General features: G+C 43.5%; 1 protein-coding gene across 6 annotated transcripts in view; it reads right to left on the bottom strand.

Moving 5' to 3' along the window:
• The window catches only part of PUM1 (pumilio RNA binding family member 1), a 3,075,948-nt gene that overhangs the window by 1,108,813 nt on the left and 1,952,356 nt on the right, over positions 1-14,779 (bottom strand). For all 6 annotated transcript variants that reach the window (XM_044084662.1, XM_044084694.1, XM_044084669.1 and 3 more), the window contains exon 12: positions 4,993-5,122. In XM_044084662.1, the coding sequence (XP_043940597.1) occupies positions 4,993-5,122 (130 nt within the window). The remainder of the gene's footprint in view (positions 1-4,992; positions 5,123-14,779) is intronic.

Genomic DNA, 14,779 nt, shown 5'->3' with positions numbered 1-14,779 from the left:
TATCAGTTCCTTGTGCTTGATTCCAAGCACAGAATCTCTTCCATTTGTCAGCATAAGATTTTCTAGTACTAGGCCTTCTGGCTTCCAAAATGACATCCATCACAGCTTTACTGAGAGGTGTTGTTTGTATGACTACATGATTAGCCATGCTGCCAGGTTCAGAGTCTGTAGTTGATTGCGCAGGATCTGAATGTTTTGCTGGGACAGTAGTTGTGGTCTTTGAGGCAAGGTCCAAGCTGGGTATTGAGCCAGGTTTCTTATGATTGGGTACCAGTATTGGTGGGGCCAGTCCGGGGCAATTAATATCATCTTTGGCTTCTCTTGTCTGACTTTTAAGAGGACCTTGGGTAGAACAGGCAGAGCAAGAAAGGCATAAACTGATAGGTTTTTCCAACTGAAGGATAAGGTGTCCACTTTCCATGCTTGTCTGTGATAAGACCTTGTGCAGAATCTTTTCAATTGATAATTTGAGGAGAGGCGAATAGATCTATGTCTGGGCTCCCCCATTTCTCTGTTATCATGCTGAAGACTTGTGGATTTATTCTCCACTCGTGAGGATCCATAAGGTGTCTGCTTAAATCGTTTGCCAGAGTGTTTTGTTTTCCTGGCAGGAATTGAGCTTGAAGATGCATTTGGTAGGTCAAAGCTGTGTCCCACAGTGCCACGGCTAATCTGCAAAGGGGGTATGAGTGTGTGCCCCCCTTGCTTGTTTATATACCACATGACTGTGGTGTTGTCCGTCTTTATCAGTAGTTGCCCTGGATGAAGTAAGTCCTTAAAGGCTGTTAGGGCATTTTGAACAGCTAGCATCTCTTTCTGGTCGATATGAAGATGCATTTGTTTTGGTGTCCATAAGTCCTGAATGCATCTTCCTGCCATGTGGGCCCCCCCAAGGCATAATTTGATGCGTCTGTTGTTAAGGTTTGGCTGGCAGGGGGTAGAGTGAAGGGCAGTCCCATGTTTTGGTGACATGCCTTTGCCCACCATATAAACTCCTGTTGCAGGCAGGGAATGAGAGGAAACACTGTTTCCAGACTGTGTGAATGTTGACTCCATAAACTTTTTAGGTAACATTGAAGTTTCCTCATATGCAGTCTTGCATATGGAATTAGTAGGATGCAGGATGCCATGAAGCCCAGAGCCTGCAGAATTTGCCTTGCAGAAGACTGGGTTTTTGTTGCCAACAGTTTGAAGTAAGTAGTCAGTTGCCTTTGCTTGTCTGGTGTGAGGTAAGCCATCTGGGCAGTTGTATCCAAGTTTGCACCCAGGAATGGTATCTTTTGAGAGGGTACCAGTTGTGATTTCTTTTCGTTTATTGTGTACACTAGGCATGTTAGAAGCTTTTTCACAAACGCCAGGTGTCGAAGAAGAGTGTCCTTGTTCTCTGCTTGAATGAGACAGTTGTCCAAGGAAGGATATATTTGTATACTTCTTTGTCTGCAAAATGCAATTACTGGTGCCAGGCACTTTGTAAAGACCCTGGGCGCAGTCGATAAGCAAAAGGGCAGTGCAGAGAATTGGTAATGCATTAAGCCCGCCTTGAATCGGAGGTTATCTTCTACACGATTGCCTTATTGGGACATGGAGGTATGCCTCTTTTAGGTCTAAAGTCACCAGCCAAGCATTCTTGCCCAGCATGGGCAGAAACTGCTGCAAAGTCAGCATTTTGGAATGTCCAGGTATGTGTTCAAAATCGATAAATTCAGTATTGGCCGCCAGGCCCTGTCCTTTCTGGGTACCAAGAACAGTCTTGAGTAAAAAACTTGTCCTTTTTCCTGTTCTGGTACTGTCTGAATGGCCCCCATATCCATGAGGGACGTTACCTGTTTCTGTGCCTCTGCCCATTGATTTTTTGGCAGATCTGGCCAACCATCTGCCATTGGCAGAGTATGGAAATGGAATCTGTATCCTTGTGATACGATGTTTAGTACCCGCTTGTCCTGGGTTATTAACTGCCAATTTTGAGCAAAAAGTGCTAATTATCCCCCTATGGGTGCTGCCAAAAGATAAGGGCTTGGTGTAGGCAGAGGGAAGTCATTGGGATTGCTTTCTGTAGGTTTGCTCTTTATCTCCTCCAGATTTGGAGGTGGAAGCGCCCCAATGCTTTGACCTGTATGAATCTTGTGCCTGGTATCTGGAACCCTCAGGACATCTGGATTTGCCCCTTTGAGCTCTGTCTGACACAGGAAAGGACCATTTTTTTGTAGGCCAGTGTCTACTGAATCTGGGTGGCTGCACTTGTAAGAAGTCTTTAACAGTTTGCATAGACTTAGCTTTGTCTTCCATTTTCTTTAATACCTCTTCTGCCTTAATACCAAACATAGAATCATGCTGTAAAGGTGCATCTAGCAATTTAGCTTTAACATGATCAGGAAAATTTTGTTCCTTTAACCAGGCATGCCTCCAAATCACAGATCCAGTAACTGTGGCCCTGCATGAGGCCTCTAAGGAATCAAAACCACATTGCAAAGTATGCTTTCCAACGTCTTCAGCCGCATGCAATAATTCCTGCAATTCTTTATTTTCTGCACATTCTGAAATCAACATCATTTTCTGTTTCAGCAATCCCATAACATGTTGTTGGTACTTAAGCATATGAAATTGACAGTTTAAGGCCCTGATTGTCAAGGCTGCAGATGTATAAACCCTTTTCCCCATCTGTCTATTGCCCTTGAATCTCTGTCAGAGGGGGTAGGATTTTTTGCTGTTGAGGCCTTAACTCCCTGTAGACCCTGTGAAATGGTTTCAGGGTCAGCAGCAGGGTTTCTAAATAAAAATTTATGTGAGTCAGGGACCCTGTAATATCTGTCAGGCTTACTGGGAGCCAGAGGTAAGGAGTCAGGGGTCAAACTTGACTCCGAAAACACATCATTCACAATGTCTAAAACAGGGGGAATGGCTAAAGGCTTGTGCTGAGGGAGAAGAAGGAAATCCCTGAGCCTCTTTTTTGATTCTGAGAAGTCTTGACTCTCCCAATGAAAATGCTCCCTCAAAGTATGCAAGGTTTCTCCAAATGAATAATCCTCAGAAGGAGATGCAGATGGAATAGACTCCTCAGCATCAGAATCCTCATAGGGAGGTATAGACAATTCCTGATCAGAAGAAATAGAAACCTGATCTGAAGATTCATAATCAGTGTCTTGCCTAGGCCTCTTATCTGGAGGGGGATGGGTACCCCTGATCAAGGTAATAAGGTCTTCAGCCATTTTGATCATCTGTATTTTTAGGCATAGAGGCCTGTGCACGTGGCTCATGCGTCAGTTTTATAGTTTTAGAAGTTGCTTTTGTCTTTGGTTTTGCAGCTGTCGTCGGTTTTATATGCAAATGTTGACGTCTGAATACACCCTCAGAAGCTGGTGCCTGCTCGGCAGCTCCGGACCCATCTGAGGGAGATACATCAGTTGGTCCAATACCTCGAGTATCTTGCGGCATGCCGGACTCCACATGAGTGTCGGTAGAGGCCTGCGACTCGAAGATAGCGGGTATCAGGGGCTGCGAAACGCCTCACTGAGTACCGGCGACTGGCTTAGGAGAAGCTTCGTCGTCGGTTTTGGATCTCGACTGCCTTTCTCTGTCCTTTTCTTTACGTTTTTTATGTACTCTGGTAGTCGGATTTGCTATCCGATGACATTTCTGGGTAGTTAAATCTGTTTCCAAAACACTTAGATGCAAAAATATACCAACGCTTAATAGTGCGTTGGTTAAATCTAGCACAAAACTGACAGCCAGGCACATTGTGATCAGGGCCTAGGCAAAGAATACAGTATAAATGGAAATCCTTATGAGGTATTTGCTTCCCACAAGTAATACAATTATTAACTTTTTCTGACATCGGTAAAAAGCAAGAAAAAAGTTTCCCCAACGCGGTACTTGGCATTAGTGAAGACTTTGGTTTTGAAACTCAAACTCTAATATTTCAGTAGTCGGCCGACTGGCACTTGCGAAATGCTTCTGCTTCAGGCACCGCACGACAAGAAACACTGAAGAAAAAGGCGTCGGCTGCAAGTTTTATACCCCTGACGACCTGATGTCATGGAAGAGAAGACCCCAACCGACGCAGGACCCAAGACTTTGGAATTCAGGCCGACTGAGGGCAACCTGCCAGCAGATTACCCAAATGTAATGACTGCAACAGCGAAACACGAAGAACATCTGCTTCGGGCTCCTTTTCAGCAAGAAAGACTGATGTAATGGTGTCGGCTGCATGTTTTATACCCCTGACGACATGACGTCATGGAAGAGGCAACAGCATCCGATGCAGAAATCCCAAAACTCTGGTATTCGGGCCGACTGAGGGCTAGCTGCAGGCAGATAACCCAAGTGTGATGACTGCAACAGTAAAACACGAAGAATATCCAACATTTCCTACAAGTCTGCTGCACCCCTGGAAAAATTACAGGAATGCAAACATTTGAATTCCTTCTGTTTAATGTAGTGGTAACATTTTGGTACTGACACACTGATGCCAAGATTCTAAGCAGTGGGAACAGTGCATCACGTAAGAATGAAGTGAAACTATGCAAGGCTTAAAATTTCTCATATTCGCTTATAAGATACACCCAAAATAACACTTCTGCTGCACAACAAAACAGAAAGAAAAACAATTTGCCACATATGTTGCAAGTGCTGTTTGAACTAAGTTAAGAGAAATACTTTCTTCCTCCAGCACAAAAGAAGCAGTACACAAAACATTTCTGTAACTCCACCTTCATGCAAATTCCTGTCAATCTAGTTGCAGCAGGTATACCCAGTGTGCTAGGATTCATCCCTGTAGCCCACTCCACATACGCAGGGTGGCTACTAAAAAACACTAGAAAAAGTAGTTGGTGACAAACCTGTTTCAGCAGACATTCTAAGTACCGATAATAACTGACAAAAATGAGGCAGAACAATGTTACATAATCCAAAAACAGAACAAATTTGCATTTTGACCACAGAATTTTCTAATCACAGTATTTACTTATTTTGCTACTGTTAAACTGTAAACTGTACCTCAAAAAACTTTTGAATGACGTAATTCCCAAATACATCGACCATAAGTTGATAGGCTGCCTGCAGGATTTCACTGAAAACAAGCTGGCGCTCAGCTGGTGTTGCACGCTCTAACTTCAACTGGATAAACCTATTAAAAAATAATAATAAAATGTTACTGCAACAAGCACAGAAATATGACAATGACAAGTATTTGACAGCTGTCTGGAGAAAGGCCCTCTGGGTCTGGAAAAAAAGCAGATGGACAATTTCAGCTAGATACTGCAATGAATCCTTTATTTCTTTCACAAAGGACGTCACTACCACCATGGAAACAAGGTACTGTTGTGTACGCTTACCATAAATGTAGATGTTCGACTGTATTCACTGTTGCAGTCATCACATCTGGGTTATCCCTGCCAGGGTAGCCCTCGGCCAGCCTGAATACCAGAGGCTTAGTATTTCTGCATCAGTTGCTGTCACTTCAGGACTGACGTCAGATCGTCAGTAGTATAAAGTAAGGAAGCCGACGCCATTACGTCAGTTTTTCTTTCCCTAACCTGTCAGGAGCCCCCAAGTGAGAGCAAGGTTCTGGTGGAAGAACCCCACCAGCAGAAAGTAAATACCAATATGTCCCTTGTAAGGAAAGAAAAAAAAAGGGGGATGGAGGGAAAGCAGGACTGCAACAGTGAATACACTCGAACATCAACATTTATGTTAAGTGTACACAACTGTACTATGTTCTTCATGTTTCACTGTTGCAGTCATCACATTTGGGTTGATTCCCAAAGCTGAGGAAATGGGTGGAGGCAGTCAAGGAAACTAGGGGCTGGCTAGGATGCTCTGCAAGACTGCAGAGGCAAACCCTGCCCTGGATTAGGAGAAGAGAGGCAGATGCTAATGTCTGGTAAGTGTGTGAACAGATGCCCAGGTGGCAGCCTCCAGGATGTCCTTGGTGGGGACTTCTCTGAGGAAAGCTGCAGAGGTGGAGGCTGCTCAGATGGAGTGAGTCCTGACCCCCTTGGGGGGTGGCTTTCTGTGTTGTTTGTAGCATAAATGGATGCAGTGAGCTATCCATTTGGAAATGGTTTGTTTGGAGATGGCTTTTGCCTTCTGCCTTTGTAGCAAAGCTAACCAGCAATTGATCAGACTTTCTAATGGATTTAGTCCTGTCTAGATAGAATCTGAGCTGTCTGTGCACATCTAGAGAGTGCAGGATCCTTTCCCCCTTGTTCTGGGGATTAGGGAAAAAGGTGGGCAAATGAATGGATTGTTTGAGAGCCACAATGGACACCATCTTGGGCATGAAGGATGGGTTAGCCCTGAGGGATGCCCTGTCAGCATGGAAGATGATGAAGGGGCCATGACTGCTTGCAGCTTGGAGACTCTTCTGGCTGAAGTGATGGCCAGAAGGAAAGCCGTCTTCCAGGAGAGAAATTTTAGCTTTGCAGAAGAAGCTGGTTCAAAGGTGGGCAGGTTGAGCTTTTCCAACACAAGGTTAATGGAATGAGTAGTATGCAAGATGCCATAAAGCCCAGAGCTTGCAGGATATTCCTTGTAGATAGCCGAGGTCTGGTGGATAGTTGAGAGAAGTAGGCTGTCAGGAAATTCTGCTTTTCTGGTGTAAGGAATGCCATCTGGGATAGAAGCAGGTGCCTGAGATTGGGTCATCAGTTTCTTGGGTGTGGTTCGTACGCTGGGCCTAAAAAACGTGGTCGTTTTTGAAAGAACGGTAGTAGCGAAAAAAGATGGTTTATGTCAAGAATCGGTAGTGCAAAGGACTTCCTCGGAAGCAGCTGCCTGCTCAGCAGCTCCGGACCCATCCAACGTAGAGACGACTGCAGGATCCTTAGTCGAAGAAGAGTTTTTTAGCATACCAGACTCCAAAAGGGTATCGGTAGCGGCCTGAGAATCCACAGAAGCGGGCATCAGGGGCTGCGAAAGCACCTCACTGAGGACCAGAGAACTGAGACTAGCTTAACGGAAGTGTCGTCGGTAGGTTTGGACTGTGTGGTCTATCTTTGTCTTTATCTTTACATTTTTTCGGAAGATCTGCTGTTGGATGGCTTACCGAAGCCATATCAGAGTTTGAGGACTGTAAGCAAAAATATCTAGCTACAATAAGGGCCCGACGACGGATAGCTCTGGTGTTGAACAAAGCACAGAAGCGACATCTGGGGACGTCGTGGCCTGGGCCTAAACAAGTGATGCAGTAAGAATGAAAGTCTTGGTGTGGTATTTGCTTTCCACAGGCGAGACAACTGTTAACTTTTTCTGACATCGGTTAGTGCAAAAAAAAAAAAAAAAAAAAAAGAACCCCAACGGGGTATTTAGCTTTAGAAGACTTCAGCTTCTAATCGGTAGACGAAACTCAGGTAGTGGCCATCCGGCACTCGTACGAACTGCTTCTGCTTCGGGCTCCATGGCAAGAAAGACTGATGTAATGGCGTCGGCTGCCTTACATTATACTACTGACAACCTGACGTCAGTCCTGAAGCGACAGCAACCGATGCAGAAATACTAAGCCTCAGGTATTTGGGCCGGCCGAGGGTTACCCTGGCAGGGATAACCCAAATGTGATGACTGCAACAGTGAAACACGAAGATCATCAACAGATTTGCTACAGGTTCTCTAGCAGCAACTTGCACATTGGACTTTACTTAAAACATCTCTCGGGATCACACAACACTATCGGTCTGATACTCCATATTCGAGCCACCACATATTTATTCAGACTACAGTCTTTTACAAATATTAGATAAATACAAGAGCCGATAAAGCTTGGCCATGTGAAGCTGAAGGGACAGGATGTAATACGGTAACAGCAACCAACCTCAATTTTAGCACAATGGCAACTGTCAGGCAAACCATCAAACTGGTGCTGCTGTAGCAGGGTGCAAGCTTCTTTGCTCACTGATGCTATGGCTGCTGATACCTTGTCTGTGACCTATTCTCTGCAACCTCCTCTGAGGAAGAACTACTGCTTTTTTAGCTATGTGGTAAGTCACATATGGGCTGATCATTCAATCTCTCTCAAGTTTCAATTGTTACAGAAACATCAGAAAAAAGAATGCACTGAAAAAGAAGGGGACCGTCTTTTGTCTATGACCAGCTGATCCTCTGGTCATTTGTTTTTTTTTTTTTTTTTTTTTTTTATGGTAGCTCTTGTGCTGTAGTGTCACTGGTAGTGGAAGCACAACATATGCAAGGACATGGTATGATCTAACTGCATTATCAGCACCTAGCTGCTGAGCCTGCCAGTAAACCTCAATCAGTGAGCAAGCACATTTCCGGAAAATAAAAAAAAAAAATCTGAAATGCTTAAATAATATACAAATAAATAGCTACTTAGCATAAAGGGAACTCCAACAATTGAGGGAGAATGGAAGGGTTTTGCAAGCACAGGGGGAGGAAATTATAGTATGGGAGAACCACCAAAAGGGGTCCCTTGTAGTTTAACTGACAGTACGAACATGTACTAAAATACATTCTTCACAATTATCCTTTGTTTTAGGATGCCTGCTTTATGAGTCTAGTGAATGGATTCCTCTTATTCTTTAATCATTATTTGGCAATCCCCCAAAGCCCCAATAATTATGAGTGTGCGTTGCGAATACCTGTTATGCATTCCTCAAGCACCAGAGAGCACATTCCCTTCAAACTTAACAGACACATTCTAACCTTATCAACTTCAATACAAAGAACCTCCAAGATGACTCCTCAGGTTGAATTAATTTTACCAGTCAGCATCTGGCACCATTTTTTCTCCAAGTTCCTTGGCTCAGAGACAGAGCCACAATTGTTAGGCTACATGGCGTGATATCATGCACCCGTTACATAACTGGGATCGCCTCTAGTGCTTGCCATTTCATCTGCTTGAAGATTTCAACATGCAAATCAAGAACAACAGCGAAGATACAGCATCCCCATTGCTAACAATTCACTGCTACACACTTGCAGAGAAATCCAACTACCAGGGTTGGTCAGAGGGACTATCCACTTGCAGGGGAAGGAGGATGAATCTTTATGAGCCATCAAGGATGGTCCTGTTTATTGAACTACTGACATAAGAAGCCATCTGTTACATGTAACAAAGGCCCTAGTACAAGGGTCCTAAGATTGGGTTGAATCTTAAGCAATAAAACCACAAAGAAGGAAAGAACTAGACAGCAATGGCAGGACCAGCTAAAAACTGAGAACTGGGGAACACAAACTAAAAAGCTAGATTCTGTGTTCTGAAAAGGGAAGGCTGCCTAGAAAGGAACTTGCCAAAGGTAGACCAAACAAGTGAGGCAGGTAACTAAATAAGAGTGCAAAGTACACTTTAAAATAAAGCCAAAGCTTGTAGGCAGAATACAGAAAAGGGAAACCAGAATACCACCTATTGGAAAGCAGGTAAGCAACTAAAAACCTTTCACTCCCAGAGTGCTGAGAGACATATGACCAGTATGGGGTGCCAGAATGACTCCTGGTGTACCCCTCCTCAACCTAGTAAGCGAAAACAGATGAAAATGAAATCAGATGACATCACAAAGCAGATAGGGTTGCCACCTTTTCAGATAGCCAAAGTGGGACAACTGTGGTACAAACATCAGATTTTGTAGGCCAAAACATACCCACGGCCAGTACTAGTGTCAGAACTTCACTTTTTTGCCTAAATAAAAGCTTATTCTTGCAGCATTGTAGTTGCTTATTCTATTTCTTACAACATTTAGGTGTTTCAGATACAGAATAACTATTTTATGCAACTATTACATAAAATATAGGAAATAATTTTGCCCTAATATTTCAGGACAGTTGCCATTCTTACAATATTTTTGCAGAACACAACTGCCCAAAGTGGGACAGGAGGTAACCCTAAAAGCAGAATATACTTGACAAACAGAAGACTTTACTGGCAGTCTCCAACACACATACCAGGATATTTAATACAAGGAGGGCCAAGTAAAAAGTCAAACCATGGCCATCCCAGTTTAGAGAGATTTCCCCTGGTTTGTACTGGTACTGCTTCCTGCACAGCCATGGACTCAAAAGCCTGAAACAATATCACTCCTGACAACCATGGGGCATAAATAAATAACCTTGGTCCTTTTTGTATGAATTTTGCAGAAAGGTGCAGACTCTAGGGAAAATGAGGAAAGGAATATTAGAAAAAATAAATAAATAAATAAATAAAAAATCATCCATGCCAAGGGACACAACATATCAACTCATCTTGACCTGGTGAATTAAGAACAAGGAAAGGATCATGCCTGTCTTGTACAAGAAAAAAATTGAACTCCACTCCTTGAGAATCCTGACCAGAGAGGCCTCAAATCACACAGATCTGGAAAGGACTGGATCTGCAGTTCAAAGAGAGTACTAGTGTATTAAATTTCCAAAGGACGTGAACAGCTCACAGACTAATGTCTTAGTCTATGGCCCATTTTTAAATACTCACTGCTTACTTTCGAAAAGGTATAAAAGCATGTACTACCCTGTTACATAGTACACCACAGACCAGCTGTGTGAATCTAGAAGGAAGGAGTCCCGTCTTAACTCACCTTTCAGACATTTTAGAATGGGAATTTACAAGAGAGTCCACTTCACCTAAACTAAGATGAAGAGAGCTCCACAACCTGCTAATGAAGAATCTGTCATCAAGATTTCAAACTGGGACCCCACAAAGAAAGGAAAACCCAGAATGAGACTGGCAGAGAACATGCCCCACTTCAAAAGCCCACTGCAAAAGCTGTGATGATACAAAAAGTATAGTGACTTCACAGCTAATGACATCTCCATATCCATCACATCTCCTTCCACAAGGATACAACATGAACAGTAAAGAATACGGCTGCCTAAGGCAAGAAAGTGAAATATGGCCCCAATATGGACTCTTCACAGCATCTTCACCCCACAAGCCAAAGCAATGACTAAGTATGATATCATTGAGCTGGAACAACCAACATTCTACAATATCCAGCTTTACCTGGATAAAGACAATCAACTGCACTGGGCTCTGGAAGACCCCAAAAGTCTGCAGTCAACAGGGATATCCATGACAGAGACAATTAATCAGGTAGAGGAAAATGTTATGTTCCACCTCCAGTAATGCTTGTATCACAATTGGCATCTTGGCATGCACTATGACAACAAAGTGAAGAATAAATGTCAGTAATTTAAGTGGTGCTCAAAGAGAGTCAACTGAAGAAAACTCCTGCGCAGACTTAATTCAGTGCTATTCCAAAAAAGGCATCAGTCACACCAACCAACCTCAATCAAGTGTCCTACTAAAACTGCAATATCTGGACACTCACATACAGGATGTTGCTGCTGATGGGATGGGAATAACCCATCTCATTTCAAACTAGGAAGAAACTGAAAAAGAATCCTTTGTTTCTCTACAAATGGACAGACATACCCTAAAACTCCTTGCTTGCTCACTTCCTCTACTCCACGTTGTCAACACAAACATACGACTCTGCTTGCTTAAAAACAAGTGCTACTCTGGATGCTTTGTTTCAGGCTTTGCATCTAACGGCAGTTTATTTCCCTTGTGACTGTCAACTAATTCTCAGACTTTCCCATAGGTCCAAACCGTCCAATCATTGGCTGCTATACCTGCTCCCCATTCTTCTGAAGTTATTGGCAGCAATGCTTATGATTTGTGCTGATTTAAGCAATCAGCATTATGCCTTTTCCAACTGCAGCTCTGATGTGCTGGTGCTAGACTCTTTAGAGGTGGTCTCCATGCCCCAGCCTGACTGCATCATCAGACAATTATCCAAGCTGCACGACTTATAACCCCATTCTTTTCTGCTTGCTATTCTAATGCTTTGACGTTCATCATTTGGAATTAGTTAATTTTACATGGATGTATGTCAGTTGATCAGGTTTTCAGAAACTCAAAATTCACCTATGAACCTATATCGGCAAGATGATCTCTGAAAACTCGAACATTAAAAAAAAATCTATTTTTTTATGGTTTTGCAGGGGGGGGCAAGCCCCCCTGCACCCCACCAGACCCCCTGCTAATTATATATACCAACTCTGAGATCACATTACATTAAGGAAAACTGTAAATTTCCTGATCCTCACTGTACTGCGATCTCCATTCAAAAGCTTTGGGTTTTCAGAAATTCGATCATGTTGTCTCGATGATATGAATTCTTCACTATTTTATTTCAACCTACTTTACTGTCTGGATTTTGCTACTCACTCCGCTGCTTTATTTACCATTACATTACTGAACTGGTTACTTGCCAGACATTACTCAGTGGCTTAATTTTAACTTCTTCTTTACCTTCTGCTACAGTTTAAGTTTTAATTTACTACTTCTCTAGGTTTGAGCACTTAACATTACTTCTGGTTATGTCACCGTTTCAGATTTTGTTGTAATAAATTTTACTACTAAGGAATATCAGGCTTAAGGCAGTGTGCCATCAAGTTTTATTCAATTTTAATGAATTTACAAGGACATGCCAACCACTTAGCACCATTACCCATAAAACTCACTACTTTGTGAAACATACTATATACTGCTTATGAAAGCACAGTTGTGTGTAAAATTTGCTAAAACAATAGTTGGTCAAGTACACTACCTCTGCATTGTACTACTTACTTACTTGAGAGAGTTGCCTTTGGTGAGGCATCCAAACTCCCTGAAAGATATCCACAGCTTATTTTGTAAGTTCATGCCAGCGTACCTAAACTTTGGCATGTCAGACCAGTGTACGACATAAAGGTGGAGATGCTTGTGCCGTACCCTGTGTTCATTTTCTTGTGAAAAGAACTCAGCTGAGTACCCAGTTCAGGATTTATTTTACCTGACTTAATAGTTATCCCCGTGACTGTTATCTTTCAGAGTTCCATGAAGCTCATGGAAAAGCACTCAAGAAACGTGCATGTAGAAGACAAATTCCACCTAAGGACATCCACAGTGTCTTTTCTGTGTGGGAAAGAGAGACAGTAGAAAATCAGTTCCCACGCATAACACGGGGGGGGGGGTTAATATTAACTACCTTCCTTGTTCCTCTTCCCCCCTACACTAGACATTTTGTAAGGTTCATAGGTTGGTACTAGGCTACCGGCCCTAGGGCCTATACAAGCCTAGCCATAAAAATTCCCTGGATATTTCTTCCCACAATATTTACTTCCCTGGGCACCTGTCTAGCAGGGCGACAGACATGATCCCCGGGGTGAATTTCCCATCTCCCATCCAATCATCAAGGTTCCTTTTGAAGAGGGCCAAACAGGCGCTCTGCTTGACATGTATGGGCAGTCTATTCCAGAGTATGGGGAGTCTCTGGGTCAGGAACCTATCCCTCCAACATGTTTTGTTCATTGTGATGACACGGTTTAGATCCCTGGAGCGTGTGGCTCTGAGGGATTGGGATTTCTTTAAGTGGAGCATGTCCAACAGCTCAGGGTTTGACATGGCCTTATATGTTAAGCAGAGATCACCTCTGAGTAGACGATATGCCACAGAGTATAGCTGGAGATGTTTTAGACGTTCAGCATATGGCATCTGCTTTAGGCCTGTGATTCTTTTAGTGAGGTATTTCTGCGGCCTTTTCAGCTGTTGCAGATGTCTTGTGAGGTATATACCAAACGAGGCGTTATACTCTATAACGGGTCTAATGATGGATGAGTACAGTGGAACGATGACCTCCCTTTTCCTGGATGAAAAGCCCTTAGTGATGAGGTGTGCCACATAGAAGGATTTCCTGACTGTTGTGGCGATGTGGTTATCGAAGGTGAGACCACTGTCCACCTGTGTCTCTAAGTCTCTCATCACACTTTTGGTGTTTAGTGTACTGCCACCTATGTGGTAATTCATGGGTACATGTTTTTTCCCAAAGGGGATAACTATACATTTCTTGGTATTAAGCTTGAGCCCATGGCTCTGGCACCAAGCATCTGTTTTTGTAAGGCCCTTTTGTAGAGTATCCACATAATTTGGGGATTCAATAATGGCGCCCAGTTTACAGTCATCTGCAAACTTTGTTAGCCAGAGTCCCTTAGTGTTGGCCTGTACTTCAGAGAAGTAGATGCCAAACAAGAGCGGTCCCAGGACTGAACCCTGAGGTACTCCATTTGTCACTTGTCTGGAGCTGGATTTGGAGTCGGCTACTTTTACAGTCTGGGTTCTGTCAGTAAGCCAGTTGGCAACCCATCGAGTGACGTAGGGATTTATGCCCAGCTTAGTAAGTTTATCTATGATTCCAGAGTGGGGGATGGTGTCGAAGGCCTTGGCAAAGTCCACATAGGCTGTGTGGACCGCATTACCCTCGTCCACAGCTCTGGAGACTGATTCGAAGAAGTCAATCAGGTTCAGGAGGCAAGATCGGCCCTTCACAAACCCAAACTGGGTGGGGTCCAGTGTTTGCAGGTTGGCAATGACTTAGTTCCATGATGATGCATTCCATGCCCTTGCAGATCAGGCTCGTCAGACTGATGGGACGGTAGCTCCCGGGATCCAAGGTGGATCCCCCCTTATGGAGTGGGATAACTGTAGCTGTGCGCCACACAGTGGGCACAAAGCCTGAGGTGAGGCTATGATTAAACATGACACTTAGGTGAGGTGCCAGTTCTTTTTGTAGTTCATGTAGTACACAGCCCGGGATGTCATATGGTCCAATGGATGCTGTATTCTTAGCTTTGGAGAGTGCAGTTTCTACCTGTGTGGCCATGAATACCAGAATTTGGCAATCTTTTGGTACTGAGACGGGCCCTTTAGGGAGTGAGAGGGGGGTGAAGTTGGCACTAAATCGATCTGCCAGGATATTGGCAATATCCTTGGGATCAGTTTATTTAATGCCATTCTGTT

This window comes from Protopterus annectens, chromosome 1.part1 (genome assembly GCF_019279795.1).
Source record: "Protopterus annectens isolate FY-2018-M chromosome 1.part1, PAN1.0, whole genome shotgun sequence".
Taxonomy (NCBI): domain Eukaryota; kingdom Metazoa; phylum Chordata; order Ceratodontiformes; family Protopteridae; genus Protopterus; species Protopterus annectens.
Note: the sequence above shows the minus strand (reverse complement) of the source record. Positions and strands in the feature narration are given on the sequence as shown.